This window comes from Cyprinodon tularosa, unplaced genomic scaffold (assembly GCF_016077235.1).
Source record: "Cyprinodon tularosa strain WSP-4 unplaced genomic scaffold, ASM1607723v1 ctg390, whole genome shotgun sequence".
In the NCBI taxonomy this organism is placed as follows: Eukaryota; Metazoa; Chordata; class Actinopteri; order Cyprinodontiformes; family Cyprinodontidae; genus Cyprinodon; species Cyprinodon tularosa.
The window spans coordinates 96,906-114,506 of NW_024039108.1; the positions used below are offsets into that span (position 1 = coordinate 96,906).

The 17,601-nt window shown below is 39.8% G+C and overlaps 1 protein-coding gene across 15 annotated transcripts in view; it reads right to left on the reverse strand.

Moving 5' to 3' along the window:
* The window catches only part of ptprt (protein tyrosine phosphatase receptor type T), a 471,678-nt gene that overhangs the window by 85,789 nt on the left and 368,288 nt on the right, over positions 1-17,601 (reverse strand). For all 15 annotated transcript variants that reach the window (XM_038297556.1, XM_038297553.1, XM_038297554.1 and 12 more), the window contains 2 exons: positions 9,968-10,060; positions 7,743-7,852 (listed from right to left, as the gene is read on the reverse strand). In XM_038297556.1, the coding sequence (XP_038153484.1) occupies positions 7,743-7,852; positions 9,968-10,060 (203 nt within the window). The remainder of the gene's footprint in view (positions 1-7,742; positions 7,853-9,967; positions 10,061-17,601) is intronic.

Here is a 17,601-nt window from a genome sequence, read left to right on the forward strand (position 1 = left end):
ATAAACGCAGTGAACTTTCTCATGTTCAAGGCCTGCAGGTGCTTTTAACCATCTGTGCATATCTGAACAAAATCAGCATTAATCTTTAATTTTAAGATTATAACACTGAGATTATTGATGTATTAAAGGTATTGTGGAGGACTTTTAAAGGACTCTCTTCATTAAAACTTAAAAAAACAGTACGTGTGCAAGAGGATGCACAATGCACATTTCTCCTCGGGCACGCCCTCTTTAAAATGTTTTGTTCTCATAGCTCATACAAGCTTACTGTGTCCACATACAGCAGGGACTATATAGTAGACTATAAAGTAACTCAGTTAACTGACCGTTCTGACAGATAATCACTGCTTTTTGCTCCGTCACTCAACTCCTCCTCCACTGCTGTCGGGTGTTCCTGTCATTTCAGTTCTGCAGGAGGTTTCTTCCTGTTAAAAGGGAGTTTTTCCTCTCCACTGTCGCTACCGTGCATTATGCATAAGTTGGTTTATGCATTAAATACATAGAAAGTTCAGTGTATACCAGCGTTTTAGGAGATTCTGGGACGTCAGGCATACGCTGACTATATCGTCATGGTTTGACAGGGCCCTTAATTACTCCATGAAGCCTCCCTGCTCAGCAGTACGGCTGTTTGGAGAAACTCTGATTGTTTACTTGGTTTTAACTGAGATCTAAACGAGGAAGTGAGCAATGAAATATTTCTAGTGCAAATATTGTGAAGGAATCGTCATCTGAGAATATGATTAGAGTGCACATTTTCTATCTTTTCCAAAGGAAAAACTTCTTAAAACTTGCTAGAAACAAAAAAAAGATTTTTTTCTCTGACATTTAGTGACAGATGCTAAATACAAATAGAAATTTATACCATTAATCTAATCCACATCCTATATCTTTATACCACTATGATATTTTTGAATCCATATTTTATATCTAGATCTTATATCTATTAAATAAATCTTAAATGTAAATATTACATTTAAATGTATACCTTAAAGGTAAAAATGAAGTTATATTATACTGATATGCCTCTATACGTCTATGTACGCAAAAGAGAACTAAAGAATAACTACAGAAACAGAAGAGGAAAATTAAGACATTTAGAAACAGTTTAAATAGATAATCTGGAGAAAATATTCTGGTTATCTGATGAATTGAAGATGCCAGATTTAAGGGGGAGTTGGATTCTGCTTGAGATTGAAGAGGCGTTCTCCCAGCGGAGAATAAAATACGTCTGGCTTCAATGTTAGTGAGGTTAATCTGTTTCAGCACAGTAGGTCAGATCGCACACGGAGACGGGGACAAAAAGGCGCCATATGGGGTTTGTTCATAGACAGGGACACAGGCAGCCTCTGCTCTGGGATCTGAATCTCCCCGTAAACACCAGCGAAGGACGTTCGCTGTGTTCCACGTCCACTTTATTAAACCTCCACCGCCGCCATGCACACACACATATTTATTTACATCAGAGCTTGAGCCTGGCAGAATGATGCCTGTAAAACTTCCCCCTCCTGTTCCTTTATATTCTTATTCCAAGCTGTCAGTAAACAGTTAATCGCTCTGGATGATCTCTGGGGAAAATGGCCCACCATTAGTATTATGGTGGGGGATGTATAGTTTAATGTTCTTAACTATATTGTGGTCTTGATAAAGAGAAAACCACAACTGGTGTACCTGTAATTATGTAATTATGGTACTAAAATCCCTTATTTCTATCCTTAACTCTCTAAAGAATGCTAATACACATCTTCAAAAAAAGTTTAATGACTTTTGTGAGACAAATTAGATCTTTTTTACAGTTTCTTTGTTAAACTGCTTCTCTAACGACATCATAGCTGTTTCTTTCTTTAGATAACTCACTATATACCGTAATGTTAACACCAAAGGAAAAACATAAAACTAAAAAAAGACTAGATTTATATTTAATTCCAAAGTCGAAAAAGTGAGCTGTGTCGGATTTTAAGACATTTATTTTCTCAGAAAATACATTATTAACCTATACTATATCACTATATACTATATTTTAGTACGTTTACTATTTGGGGGGAGTGGAAAACATTTCAGTCTTTTTAACTAAATAAAATCCAGGGAGATCCCTGGATGTATAGCTGGATGCGCAAATGAGCCGATGGCGCATTCACAGGCCGGACCGCGCTTCTGGGACGGATCCGATGTAGCTACCAGATCTGCTCGGGTTCCTGTCCCTTCAAATGACGTCAGCATATGGCAACTCCACCCGGACAAACTGTATTGAACCCGTTTCTTAAGGATCAAATCTCTTTTCCAGTCTCAACATATTATCATCTATATTTTGCTATTTCATTGGCGATCTAAAGTAGTTGAAAGTAGAAAACAATCCTTGTCGGTCCTAAAGGAAAGTACTGAGTTCTAAGACTGAGCTCTGCCTTTTAACAAGGTGACAAAAAAGGCTCAGTTTATTTTTATTCTTTATATTTAGATCTGAGAACAGGAAGGACAAATGGGACATCCTAAAATGACTTTCGTAGAGAATTTAGACAAAGAAAACAGTTATTCTACTTGTAGAAACCAACCACAATGTTTTAGATCATGTGGCAATGTTCAGCCGATCATGTAGCGTAACGTCACTAACGTGCAGATCTGACCACCCGAGCAAATCTGGTACCTACATTGGTCGTGACAATTGCAGACAGTGCCGCAGATAGCATCGCACAGAGGAGAGAAAGGAGGCCTCTGATTGATCAATTCGAGCTCTACACTATACATATTTACTCTTTGGTACCTAATGGCAGAAACTATGGCTGTAGTGCCGTCCACAACGCCTGGCAAACCTCGGACACTATCCCAGACACCGTACAGGATGCTAGTTTGTAGCTCTGTGCGATGGTCTGTTGGTTTGCACCCAAAGCCAAAACACAAGCAGCGCCACGGCCAGTCTTTGGGGAACAGTGTGTCACGGGTGAACTGTGTGTCATCCGGTGTTGGATGAGGGGTTGTAGACGCCGAACAAGCTCATCAAACCGACACATGGACACCCCCAATCCTAGCTAGTTGGTGATTGTCCCTCTTGAGTTGTGGCATGGAATAACATAACGCAGAACACGCTACAAATTCAGCATAAATCAAAAATATCTGCATCATACCTGCGACAAGCTAACTGTGACAAACTGCTGCGGAGGTATAGCCAGCCCTTTAATCTGACCATCTTTGTGTTCCTGATAGTTTGAGAAGTTTGGTTTTGAAATGATTTTCCTTGTCTTTGTCTGATAGATCAACCTTTTCTGGCTCTGTTTACTTGCAGATCTTTCTTGTCCTGTTTGATTTGGCGTTCTTCAGGGCTCTGTCCAGGAGCCATTGCTGTTTCTTTGCTACTTACTCACTCTTGGACCATTACTGTCAACTATCATGTTTAAACTGATTGTATCCGTGGCTTTAAATCTGGTTTACCCTGAACTAAGCTCTCAGGGTTCAATTAAAACTTGATGTCTGAGAGGTTTTTTTTGTTTTTTTTTGGACTAAATGAGGATAGAACTGAAGGACTCATCACGACAAAAAAAAAGAAGAAATGAACCGAAGATCCTTGAGCGTTTTAGTTATCTGCAAAATCCTTGGTTAGAAACCTTGGGATAACCTTAGACTAAGGTTTTACTCTGTTAAATCATGGAATATCTCTGTTTCATTCCTTTTTCCATCATTTACAAATTATTGCTGTATCTACCCCTGTTGTCTCTCATCCAGAACTAGATCCTTAATCCGGGCTTTTAAAAAAAAATCTTGTTCTGATTTTTTAAGAAAGTTTAAACATGTTAAACTTAAACTTTAGGCTGCTCAGTGGTGCAGTGGGTAGCACTGTTGCCTTGCAGCACGAAGGTTCTGGGTTCATTTTCTGGCCTGTGGTCTTTCTGCATGGAGCTTGTGTGTTCTCCTTGAGCATCCATGGGTTCTCTCCGGGTACTCTGGCTTCCTCCCACAATCCAAAAACATGACTGTTAGGTTAATTTGCTTCTCTAAATTCTCCTTAGATGTGAGTGTAGGCACCCCTCGTGACCCCAGTAGGGATAAACGTGACAGAAAATGAATGGATATAAACTTAAACCTCCCCAGACCAGTTTAAGTTTGTGCAAAATGCTGCTGCTAGACTTCTGACTGGATCTTGAATTTGTGTCATTTTAACTTCACTTTAATGCTACTTCACATCAGTGAGAGCAAAGACAATTTTTTTCAGGTTTTATTTAAAGTAATTTTTTGTTTTATTTTGTTTCAATATATTTGTCTTAAATTAGATTTTTTGAAACTATTTTTTTTTTACAGATTTTATATTTTCAAATTTTATTAAACTAGTAAAATGTTTAAATTTATCTTTTTTGTATATTTCATTTTTTATTTTATTTTTTTTACAGTAGATTGAGTTTTACGAGTTGCATTCATTTTAAGGCAAATGCAAATGGTTACTTTTGATGCTCGTTGACCAATAAAAAAACGTTGCTAACGAAGATGCCGACCAATAGAAATGCATCTTCACTCCTCCCTCCAGAGGAAACCCCGCCCCCAGAAGTGAAGAAAATGTGATCTTAAAAAAACACAGTTTGAAAACAATACAATTGGTAAAAATCTAATCAAATGGAAATTTTCAAATAAAAGTACAAAATCTGTGAAAAACAAACAACAAAATCAATATGTGAAAAATTATCAATTTGAATAACTCTTTTAAAAATAATACTAATAAAAACAAAATAAAGGATAACAAAATAAGGATAAAATATGAAATTTGATTTGATAGTAAAAGATCTAATACCAGCAGCAAAGTTACACAAAAAACTTATTTTTTGGTTAAAATGTTTACAAAGTTTAATTCCTTAATAATGGATCCTTTTCTAAAATATTGTATAGTTGCATTTTTCCTTTGTTTATGTATCTTATATGATTCATTTATATCTAGATAGGTGCTATTGCTGCCCATTCACAGTCGGGAAGCTGTTTTAAAATTAAGTTTCATATACACTCTGTGTATACTAAATGACAATAAAGTTTGTCTAAGTGCTATATAAATAAAATTTTACTTTTAGTTTTTCTAATATTGTCAGAGGATTTCTAATCCAGTATCTCGGTCAGCTCTTACCAGGTATGGCTGCAGGTGAAACATGTTAAATTCTACGTTGATTTAATGGTGCCCAAATCAATTGTCAAATCTAAAGCAGTTTGAGACATTTAAGTTCTGTGCCTTAGAAATATAAACTACACCTGCAGAGCGGAAAAAGTTCACATTTAAAAAACCTCTGCCTTTTATCAATCCTTTTTTATATTGCATGAGGAACCCTGGAGATCCACGCCGCTGTGCTTGTTCATTGAAACCGATTTAATAAAAGCTGTTTAGCGCGGTAGTCGTGGTGGATGCTGATTTGTCACAGAAGTTTTAGCGATGAAGAAATAAACTTGAAATTGTTTTTCCAGCAAATGGAGCAGAGAATATGTTGGACTAAATATCACACAGAAAAACTCCCAAAGTCTGTTAATGTGGATCAATTCAGCTGCAGCAGGAGACAAGTGGAGGCTAAATAAAGGTGTGTGAATATGCTACACACAGATCCGCACACACTCAAGAATAAATCACATTTTCTCTCCCCTGAAACGTATCAGTGGGTTTGAACCAAAATGACAGGAAGCAAATGAAAATATAAGTCGCAGTATCACGGAGGGACAATTTTCAACAACCATGCAGAGTCAGTAATAGAAAATATTCATTCTTCTGAGAATGGGCGGCTGAAGGAGACGAAAAACAGACTCTTCCTTGAGCCTTTTCTAACATTTGTCCTCAGAGACGAAGGAATATATCAGTAAAGAAGTTAAAGGAGGAGCAGGAACAGCACAGTGAATATTAAAGCAGCAGACAAGAAAAGTAAATGAGGAAAAGATGATTTAAAAACACATTCATGATAAATGCTGAATTAAAACAATTACTCTGGAGGTAACTAAAGGATGAGAAGGAAACAAAGACGAGAAGAGAAAAGATTAATCCTACAGTTTGGTTTTAAATAATTCATCATACCGAGCTCCTGATGCAAACGTTAGCTTCTAATTTTACCCTGAAATAACTAATTGAACCTAAAACCCTGTAACTTGTAAGCCTGTTACATGTACCCGTTACCTCTACTCCTGTTACATGTATCCCTATTACCTGCACCCTGTAGCCCTGTTACCTGTACTCATGCTACCTGCACCCCGTTACGTGAACCCCTGTTACCTGTACACCTGTCCCCAGCACCTCTGTAAGCCTGTTACCATTACCCCTGTTACCTGTACCCCTGTTACCTGCACCCCTGTTACCTGCAACCCTGTAGTCCTGTTACCTGTACTCATGTTACCTACACCCCTGTTACCTGAACCCCTGTTACCTGTACACCTGTTACCTGAACCCCTGTTACCTGTACACCTGTTACCTGTACACCTGTCCCCAGCACCCCTTTTAACTGCACCCCTGTTACCTGTACTCCTGATACCGGTACCTCAGGTACCTGTACTCATGTTACCTGCACCCTGTTACCTGTAGTCCTGTTACTTGTACTCTTGGTACCGTACCTCTCTTACCTGCACCCTGTTACCTGTACCCATGTTTCCTGTACTCCTGTTACTTGTACTCTTGTTACCGTACCTTTGTTACCTGCACCCTGTTACCTGTACCCATGTTTCCTGTACTCCTGTTACTTGTACTCTTGTTACCGTACCTTTGTTACCTGCACCCTGTTACCTCCCTGTAACCTGTTATCATGTTACATGTACTCTTGGTACCGTACCTCTGTTACCTGCACCCTGTTACCTGTACCCCTGTAACCTGTTATCATGTTACATGTACTCTTGGTACCGTACCTCTGTTACCTGCACTCTGTTACCTGTACCCATGTTTCCTGTACTCCTGTTACTTGTACTCTTGCTACCGTACCTCGGTTACCTGCACCCTGTTACCTGTACCCCTGCAACCTGTTATCATGTTACATGTACTCTTGGTACCGTACCTCTGTTACCTGCACCCTGTTACCTGTACCCCTGTAACCTGTTATCATGTTACATGTACTCTTGGTACCGTACCTCTGTTACCTGCACCCTGTTACCTGTACCCCTGTAACCTGTACTCATGTTACATGTACTCTTGGTACCATACCTCTGTTACCTGCACTCCTGTTACCTTTATCCTTGTTCCCTTTACCCCTGTCACCAGCACCCCTGTATGCCTGTTACCGTTACCCCTGTTACCTGTACCCCTTATAAATGCACCCCTGTTACCTGTACCCATGCAATCCTGTGACCCGTACTCCTGTCTTGGTATCAGAGTGAGGCTTCTCCTTTTTCCCCATTATATTGAGAACTGTATGTACCAAAGTGAGGACATGTTGCTGGTCATTAGGTTTAGGACTAAGGTGTGAAATCAATTTGGGTTTAGGATAGGGTGAGGTATACACTGCTAATGGTTGGGTTTAGTATCATTATCAGGGTTTGGGCATACAAAGTGGCAGTCTAGTGGTTAGGGCATTGAGCTTGGAATCCTGAGGTTCTCAATTCGAGCCCCACTCCCACAGACTACCATGTTGGGTCTCTGAGCAAGACCCTTAAACCCACACTGCTCCCCAAGGGGATGGTTTAAATGCAGAGGTAAATTTCTCCATTGTGAGATCAATAAAATTCAATCATTATGTGTCTTAAAATCAATGGGAGTCAATAGGAGTCATCAAATGGTCCTCACTAAATACAGGATATGTTTATATGTGTGTCTTTACCTCATATTCTTCTTTAAAACCGTATCCCTGCCCACATTTCATTTGCGTGATGTGCTGAAGGAGATCTGCCACTCGAATAGCTGGCTGAAACTGGCCGGCCTGGAACTGACCTGTAGGGGAAACATATTTATAGAAACAGGAGAAATAAAGTAAAGAAATCTATTTGTGAAAAAGTCAAAAATGCAAAGCATTGCTTCGTTTCAATTAACTCCTGTCTTTAGAGGCACTGCAGCAGCCTTTCAAAGGTCTTTTGGAGCATTTTAAACACTGTTTGGAAAATTTAACACATTTACTTTTAATCTGATAATATTCATCAGGAATTACAAAAATATAAAAAAAATATATAAAAAATATGAAAGCTGAAAAAAATCAAGGAAGTTTATGCAGGTTAATCTAATAGGCAGAATGTCTTAAATCTTCTTCGGCAGATTTAATTTTGGCCGAAGACTAAAAACAAACACAATGACCTACTGTTTCTGCTGCTGCCGTCCCATTAGAACCACATTTCTTTTTCTGTGTCTCTGGGTGGAAAGAACCATCGCTAATCCTGGCTGACGTGATGAAATAAGGACAAGTAGCTGGATTACAACTCATTTTATTATTGATCTGTGGTCTGTGCTCGTTCACTGCCTCTATTTCCTGTTCATTACAGCTAAATATAATCTAAACGTATGACGACCTTCTGCTTTGCACCGCCTGGTCTGCAAAGGATGGAAACATGCTGTGTTGGCTTTTAAAACCTAGTACGGGCATCTCCAAAGTCGGTCCTGGAGGGCCGCTGTCCTGCAGGTTTTAGAGGTTTCTCAGCTTCAGCATAGCTGATTCTGATGATTGCAGTTCAGCAGCAGTTCATCTGTGCTGGAGCAGGAAACTCTGTAAAACCTGCAGCACAGCGGCCCTCCAGGACCGATTTGGGGATGCATGAGCTAGTATTTCAAAGTCTAAAACATGTAAAAGTACAGATAGATAATGTTGTGGTAATATAGCAAATTAGGGGAGAAAAAATAATTTTCCAAATAATTTTTTTGCACATTAAGAAAACCAGTCGTTAAAATAGGTCATGTATAAATGTCAGAAAAAGATAAAGAACATCCAGAAATGAGTGCTGAATATTGCATTTTCACCTGATCTGAGAACAGCTCGTTACCTTTAGGGAATAAATGAACCAAACTGCTCCAGTAAGAGCAGCTCAAGGATATCAATGGAGGAAAAGTAAAACATAAGGGAAAGAACAATTACTAATACATTTTCAGTTTCTACCTCCCTTTGGGCTCCACATATTATACAGAGAGGAAGAAGAAATGCCTAAACAATGTGGTGTGAACCTCTAACATTGACTGTAAAATGTCGCTGTGACTGCTGTACAGTGCCTGACTAACATTTAGAGAGTTGCCTGTTATTGAAATGTTTATTAGCACTTCTGAAAGTGTTTCACATTCTAACCCAGCAAGGTTTATACAACCTCTTTTTGTGGAGAGTAAAGAGTTAAAACCCTTTAAAAAGATGAAAATACCTCATCAAGCCAAACAAATCGGTCATCCCAATGTTTTCTGACATGCAACCAGATTGCTGTTTGGTAGCAGACTTTCTAGATAAACTAAAGATGCTTTTTAAAACTTATTTTTCTCTCAAAAACTCCATTTGCATGCGATGAAGAGGTCCAACATGCCAAATTCAAATTAATGTAGGTTTCTGATATAGTTTAGATTTAGAAAACGTGTAATCTGAAGGAGGAAAGAAGGTTTTGTTTTATAGATATTGGAGTGGGCCTGTTTTTCAGTGTAGCCCCGTTTCTCTGACTGTGAATGACTGGATGTGCTCTCCTTATCCTCTGACATGGGAGCTGGCTCAAAGCTCCTCTGCCTGGCTGTGTGTTTCCTGGACAGGGCCGCCTTTTACAGCTGCCTTTTGTATCTCTCCTTCTGTCTCCTTAAACCCCAGTCGGCCTCAGCAGATGGCCGCTCACAATGAGCCTGGTTCTGCTGGAGGTTTCTTCCTGTTAAAATGGTGTTTTTCATCCCCACTGTCGCTACAAGCATGCTTAGTGTGGGGGATTGTCTTTGAGTCAATGCAATCAACTGGTTTTCCTTAGATAGAAAACTTTGAATCAGTTTGACTGGATGATCTGGTGAACTGTAAAGTGCCTTGAGATGACATGTGTTGTGAATTGGCGCTATAGAAATAAACTGAATTGAATTGTTTTATCAGAGTGTATGTGAACGCACCGCTCTGGTAGGAGAGCTCCACCGACTCACAGCCTCCGTAAGGAAAACTCGGCATTGTCAGGGATGGCTGGGCGAGAGACGGCTGGCTACCATCTGTTGGAAAATCAAATAGAAGCAGAAAAGGAGATCATCCACATTATTACATTTTAAAACACATAAAGCATGTACTGCAAATACACAGGATATTATAGTTAGAGCATGAAGTGACAGCTGATAAGAGTCAGACAAATGTTCAGTTCATCTTTATTAAAGAATGAGCAGATTAAATAATACAGTGAACAAGAACAAATAAAGAAAACATTTAGGAAACCCTCAGAGCAGAGAATATAAACCCCACTGAGGAAATATTGATTCCAGTTTTTTTCAACTATAAATTCTATAAATATAAAAAATGTCTCAAGATTAGCCCATCTGAACAAAGTAAAGAGAATAAAAACATAACACTAAGGGGAGTAGCGGCCTAGTGGTTAGGGCGTGAAATCCTGAGTTCAAAGCCACACCCCCATGGACTGTCACTCTGGGTCCCTGCACTGCTCCCCGGGCGCCGCACAATGGCACCCCACTGCTTCCCAAGGGGATGGGTTGAATGCAGTTCATTTCATTGTTCTGTACTTGCGATAGTGTGATGACAATTAAAAAAAAAAGCTGGAAAAAACGAATAAAGTCGTAATTTTATAAGATTAAAATTGCAATGTTACCAGATTAGGCGCAGCAGAATACAGTCATACGATTACAAAAATAAAATTGTAATACTACCAGAATGAAATCATAATGGGTTAAGGTTATCAAAGTAATGTCATAACATTATGAGGATAAAATTGCAAATTACAAGATTAAAGTTGTATCAGATGAAAGTCATTAAATGAAAAAAATTGGGTTGCGCTACTTCCTTGCAGCAAGAAGGTTCCGGGTTCGATTCCCGGCCCGGGGTATTTCTGTATGGAGTTTGCAAGTTCTCCCTGAGCATGTGTGGGTTCTCTCTGGATTTCAAAAAGTCACCTAACGCCAAATCTAGCAACTTTTTTCTGCTACTGGCGATATTGTCGACAACATGTAAAAGCAGCAAACTCTGCTCTCCAGAGCAAGTAGATTGGTAACCCCGCCTCCTGCTCTCCTCTATCTTGTCTGCTGTCATGATTCATGCAGCTATTATTTCATCTAAATGAAAAATGGAGAACAGATAAGCAGATCATGGCTTGTCTACAGAGAAAAGAAGGACTGGGTTATTTACTTTTGCCGTCGCTTTTTGGAAACACAGGAAGGAGCAATCAGCTACGTGAGCATCGTTGTGCGCCTACAGGGATAAACTGATCGCTTCTGTCACAGGAATCATATTCGGTGTGAACATCATGACAATAAAATATCCTTCATCTGCAGCAGGCTAAACCTACAAGGTTTAGGAATCCACTGAAAACAAAGGCAAAAGTTCCTTTTCCTAAATGAAGACATGCTGGTCTGCAGAGCAGACCAGCCTATGGCGTCTAGTGTGTTGGAAAACACACGATAAGCTCACCAAGGTCAAATATGCATTAAGCCAGGCATGAAATGAATTCATAGCGGCAGCTCCACAACAGTGACTATGATGGAGAACATCTCAATGCTAATGGGGAGATTTATTGACCCCCACGGGCACAAAAAAATGTGTGAGCATGCAGGTGTGCGGGAGACAAGACAGCGCTGTCGGATGAGCGAGGGAACGTGTGCGTTTGACAATGTGAGTCAGGAAAAAATTTTCTACAGCATAAAAGTGTGTGCTGGGAGTTTGTGTGTGTGAATGAAGGCCAGACTGTGCGTGTATTAATGCAGTCCTTCATGCTTGGTGAAGGGTGTGTGTTATAAAGTTCCTACTTCCTACCCCCTGACTTTATGAAGACTTAGTTATGGATGACTTCGGCTCTGAGTGTTCCTTTATTATTTCTTAATTTCTTCCCACTGTTCCCACTAAAACAGCACAACTGTGTATTAAACTGTGTGTTTTATGCAAATCAATAAAGATTATGACCCTTTAAGCCAGAAAACAGGCTTAAGGTCTGGTTATCCTCGCACAGCAGTGTGTCACAGTGAGCTTTTTGCAGATATTTTTGATTTCTACCCAGTATTAAGGCATAGTCTACGCTATGTTATTCGACGCCACAACGCAAGAGAGATAATCAGGAACTAGCTGTGGGTCTAGATACGGCCGAGAAGGTGAGGAAGTGGGGGCAAGTTTGTGCGACAACACAGGGACATGAGGGTGAAAAAGAGGGGGGATCCAGGTGGAAAACAGGGTCCGGTTCTTCTGCACCTCGCTCTTCTAGCTGGTCCACATTCACGACTTGTTTTCCAAAATGGCGTTCATACAAACCAAACAAGCTGGTAAGGTACCAAACAGGAAATACGTGTAATGTAAAGTGGATGTAGATTTGACCAATCAGATGCCTCCTGTCTGCGGTCAGCTACAATTATGGAGAGGTGGAGCAGAGTGTCTGCAGAGGTCGGGGGCATAACTGCATTAACTTCGACACACACCAGAACTAAACATGGAAATGCAGCTTTAAAAGGGTGATAGAATGATTCTATAGGGTATTTGGTCCTTAAGGTCTCTGAATAGGGTGTGTAACATTGGTTGGGCTGAAAATGGCATATTTGCTGTTCTATGAGCCCTAATGGAAACCTGGTTAAAAGCTCCAGAATAAAACTACTCCTTTTATGCTATGCACATGAATATTTAAATGAACTGTGCGCCAATTGGGTGGTTTACAACCAGTCAAGCTGCTGAGCAAAGACGCATCACTCACTCACTGAAACATCAGATTGTTGATATGGTAGGGTGACCAGATGTCCTCTTTTTCCCGGACATGTCCTACTTTTCATACCTAAGAAAATGTCCGGGGGGAATTTCAAAATCGTCCAGGATTTTGGTCGACTACAGTGAGGCATGTAGTCGAAACACTCCGGACGCTCGAACTGATCCGTTAGCTCCGTGGCTGGTCCGGGAACTCCGGCAGGGAGCTAGCAGCGAGCGGAGCGACCAAACCCGACCAGGTGAGGGTAGCCTGGCACCCGCGGCCTCGTGCTTCACCCCGCCTGCCTTACCAGCCCCAAGAGCCCCTCCTACCAGCTGAGGATGGCGGCTTATGGCTCTCTACTGATGTCTGTTCCAGTCAGCGGCCCAGCAGTTGGCACTCCATACTCCCCCCTCCTTTGGACCAGGGAACCAGTTGGCTGGTCTGTATGTCAATTTCAGGGCGTGACAAAAGTACAGGCCAGAACAAAATAAGGCAACATCCCTGAGTTTACGTCAATTTGGGGCTTCGTTTGAATTCACCTGTTTTATAGTGGAAGTTTAGAATTGTGAGATTTGCAGAAAAAGGAGGTGTTGATGGGGTTTGAACTTCTCTGTACGTCCATTTCACCCACTGAACTATCGTTATTAATCCATGACAATGGAAACTTGGTTTTGCATTCTATCACCCCTTTAGTTCTTCTGCTCCACTAATCTGGAATAAACTCACAGAAAACTGAGAGCTGAAACTCTGAGTTGCTTTAAATCCAAGTGGTGTTTGCATCATTTTTGCATTTTCTGTACGTTTATATATCTGCAGAGCGTTTGCACCTTCAGTGTCACTGTGATGTCAACCTTAAGAAAAGCAGCTTGAACCAAAACAACTATTAAGTCCTTAAATACTGAGCTTCTCTGCCAGATTTAAAAAGAGCCCCAATGTCTCCATCTATAGCCTGATGTTTGTTTTGGTATAAAATCCTGTTGATGGAATTTCTGAATATCTTTTCCTTTCCGATTATTTAGTGACAGTATTCAGTATCTGGTGTTTCTCTTTAAATCTTAGCCAAGACTTTTATTTTCCTCTTTTTATTTACCAGAGATCAGATCATCCTGACATCATTCAAAAACAATATGCAATATTTTCCTAAAACTCTGGTAGGATGTCAGAAGAAATAAATCAAATCAATAATGCTGTAAAATCCAGCTTCCTCTGGACTTTTTTATTTTCCTCATGCCAAAAATGATCAACTTATCGTCTGCAAGGAAAATCTTACAACTTCTACTCAACTATATATGCTACAGAATCAAAGGAAAACTAAATTACATCACCAGCTGGATAACTGCCTGGAATAATTAATCGGAATCTGCTTTAATTATCTATAGGATGCATCTGCAGAACTGAAGCGAATAGATCCTGAAGAGTCAAACAGCAGTTGGATCGATCTATAAACGTGTTAAAAAGCACATCCTTACTGTCCTAAATTATGTATTAAATCATAAGTGGATGTGCACGGACAGGGGGGATTTACCATTAGGAAATACTAGGCAGTTGCTCAGGGCCCCAAGTTTCTGAGGGCCCCATAAACTCTGTTTACAACATCTAAAAGCAGCGAACTCTGCTCTCCAGAGCGAGTAGATTGGTAACCCCGCCTCCTGCTCTCCTCTATCTTGTCTGCTGTCATGATTCATGCAGCTATTATTTCATCCAAATGAAAAATGGAGAACAGATAAGCAGATCATGGCTTGTCTACAGTGAAAAGAAGGACTGGGTTATTTACTTTTGCCTTTTTGGAAACACAGGAAGGAGCAATCAGCTAAGTGAGCTTAGTGCTTGGAAAAAATCTTTCATTCCTTTAGAGACAGCATGAAAAGTCAGCTGAGTACAAAACATAGAGAGGAAAACAACAAGAAAAGGGACAATAATTTTTTATTCTATTAACATGTCTGTATCTGTATAATGGGTCTGTTTTGTGTGTTGTTTTCCCAATTGAGATGGCCCCTGTCTGTCTTTGCCTAGGGCCCCATATTTCCTAAATCCGCCCTTGAGTGTAGCTTATAATACCGTATGAAAAAAATGTCTTTACAAATATGCCTTCATGCTCAGTGAGCCTCTCTGTCATTCTGCTTAAGCCTTGTCTGCAGAAACAATGACTGCAGAGTTTTCAGTTTGATCCTGACTTTCAGAACGACGCTAAAACTGCAGCTGCAGTGGAGTTTCTGATTAGGATAATGCCGTTGCTTGTGGTTAATGTTTACATTAGCATATTCTTTACCAGGAAATTAAGTGGTTTGGTCATTAGAAGAAGATCTGCATATTAATGAAAAACAAAAAAGGTTTACACGCGCTGTCTGCTGGACTGGAAACATTAATCCCTTCGCACCGTCTTTGAAGCTGTGCTCTTCTCTACAGACACCTTCATTAAGACTCCCACACCTCCTTAAGATCAGAACCTTAGTTTCCATTTCCACATCTGTGCCTCATTGTCCTGCTAGAGGCCATGATGCACGTCTATACGGGAAGAGAGCCTCCCTGAGGGAATTGGTCGGCCTGCCTCTCCAGCAGTGAAATGAAGTTGAACTTGACCCTGATGCTTAGCGGAACGAAGGAGGAGGAGATGTAGAAAGATGAACTCATCACCCAGAGCTCCTCCACTTGGTTTCTAAATGCTGCTGGTAGAGATTTCTAACTGGAATCAGCGTGAGAGCATCCAGCTCTTAACCTTTAATGTTGGAAGGATTGCGAGGCGTGCTTTTGCATTTTGACCTGATGCATTTCCATAGAAATGTTCACAGACTCTTTCTCCCGGTTTTGTTGGGTTTGTCGTACATCGGCAGGAGAAGCTGTTTATCATGGCGTTCAAATAAGTTGCTTTGAGGCTCATATATTGAGTCTGTGTACAGGGGTGGATTTAGGAAATCTGGGGCCCTCGGCAAAGACAGGCAGGGGACCCCTGAATTTAAAGACAACACATAAACAGACCCATTACACAGATAGAGAATTTTTAATAGAATAGACATCCATTATTTCCTCTTGCATGTTTCCGCTGTCCATAGCGTTCCTTGACAGTGTCGTTTCTAAATCACCAATTTAGTGCTACTTGGTCCCAATGGAATTTCCCATTGGGAACCTACTAGCACTAAGTTGCTAACTGGTTAGCAACGATGCTTCAGAGAATCCGGCCACAACCATATTTGCTCGCAAAGCTTCTTCCACAACAATCCTGCCCCCTTGATAAACGACCCCCCCCACTCACCCACCCCCCGTATACACTCATCCCCATTTTTTTTCTTTATTTATTATAATGATTATTTAGCAAATTGTTATCAATTGCTGACCAGATTTCTCCTTCGCAAGGACGTAGGTTTGATTTTAACTTTGGTAGGGACACTACTGGTCTAGTGTGTCATTGGTCCTATGCAAAAATATGCATGCTTGTTTTTTTATGCTTGACATGAAAATCAGGGTGTATTCTGTTTAAAGAGAACAGCAGCATTTCTTGCTACATTTGTACAAATTTTATAAGCGCTATGCACACTACATGCTGTTTATCAATGACTTAAGCATCATTGGCTCTGATGAATGAGGAATTATGACTTTTTTCCACTTTGAAAAGGTTTGCATTTGAAATTACCAGCGACTAAGACAGAAAATAAATCTGTGCCTATTTAACAAATTATAGTCCAAATATGTCTGTTATATTTCCTTTTGAAGATATAGAATTATGCAGAGATAAAACCCACCCTTATCTTTTAAATGTTCTCTCTGTGTCATGAAACTACCCAAAATAATAGATTGAAGGCACAACGAATAAATTTATTGTATTTACAGGAGCACTGGAACAGACACTGAGCATTTAGAATATTGATTTCACTCTACAAGTTATCTAGGCTGTAGTTACTCTATTTAACCCATATCATGTATTTTATCTTGGGCTGAAACAATTCATCGGAATAATTAACGATTATTGAAATGTCAACAAATTTGGTAATCAATTAATCGTTAACTGGAGTATAGAGACTCTAAAACATGTCTTTAGCTCACAGAGTGACCCACTTAGAGCAGGAATTATACCAAAATTAAAAAAATATATATAAACAAAAATGTTTTTGTCTGTCAATATTCTCCATCCCCTCTACAGCAGCAACAAAGCTGTATTGTAAATGATAAACATTTAAACATATAAACATTAGTTTATACAGTCCACAATTTTAGTAGGGACATGTCCCTATGGTCTCTATGCAAAACTACGCCCATGAAGGATAGATTTCATATACTACTTATATGCTGGTGGGAAAAAAAAAACCATAAATTTTTGTCACCCTGCTTTCTTCCTATATGTTTAAACCATGAGTTCAGGTTATGATGTTTATTTAAAAAAAAGGACTGAACTGAAAATCTAACAAAAATAGAAAAAGTCCAAATAAAAGTGAGGATTTTCATTAAGAAAATGGACAATTGATCAAATATATTCAAACCATTACAGGAAATTGTGAAAGCTTTGCAAGGTAAACAGAAGGCGAGGTTAAACTCCTGCTAGACGACCTGCCGAACAATCCTTTAATGAAGATTAAACACAGTAATCTAACACGTTCATCCTAAATCCATAACGCCTCTTTGTCGTCTCAGATGTGTCTCACAGTCAATGATAATAATTGAGCCTCAGACTGAAACATCAATCCGTTTTCTTTTCACATCCTTCAAACAGACTTTTTTGTATCGGAGGTTTTAATTGGTCGTTGACCTCGACCCAACAGAAAATATCAGTGTAAAACAAGCCATTTCCTGTTTCAGCCATTTTTCCTCGTTAGGCTTCATCATCATCATCTAGACAGTCTTGGACAGACCCTGCATTGGTCATTCTGACATGTT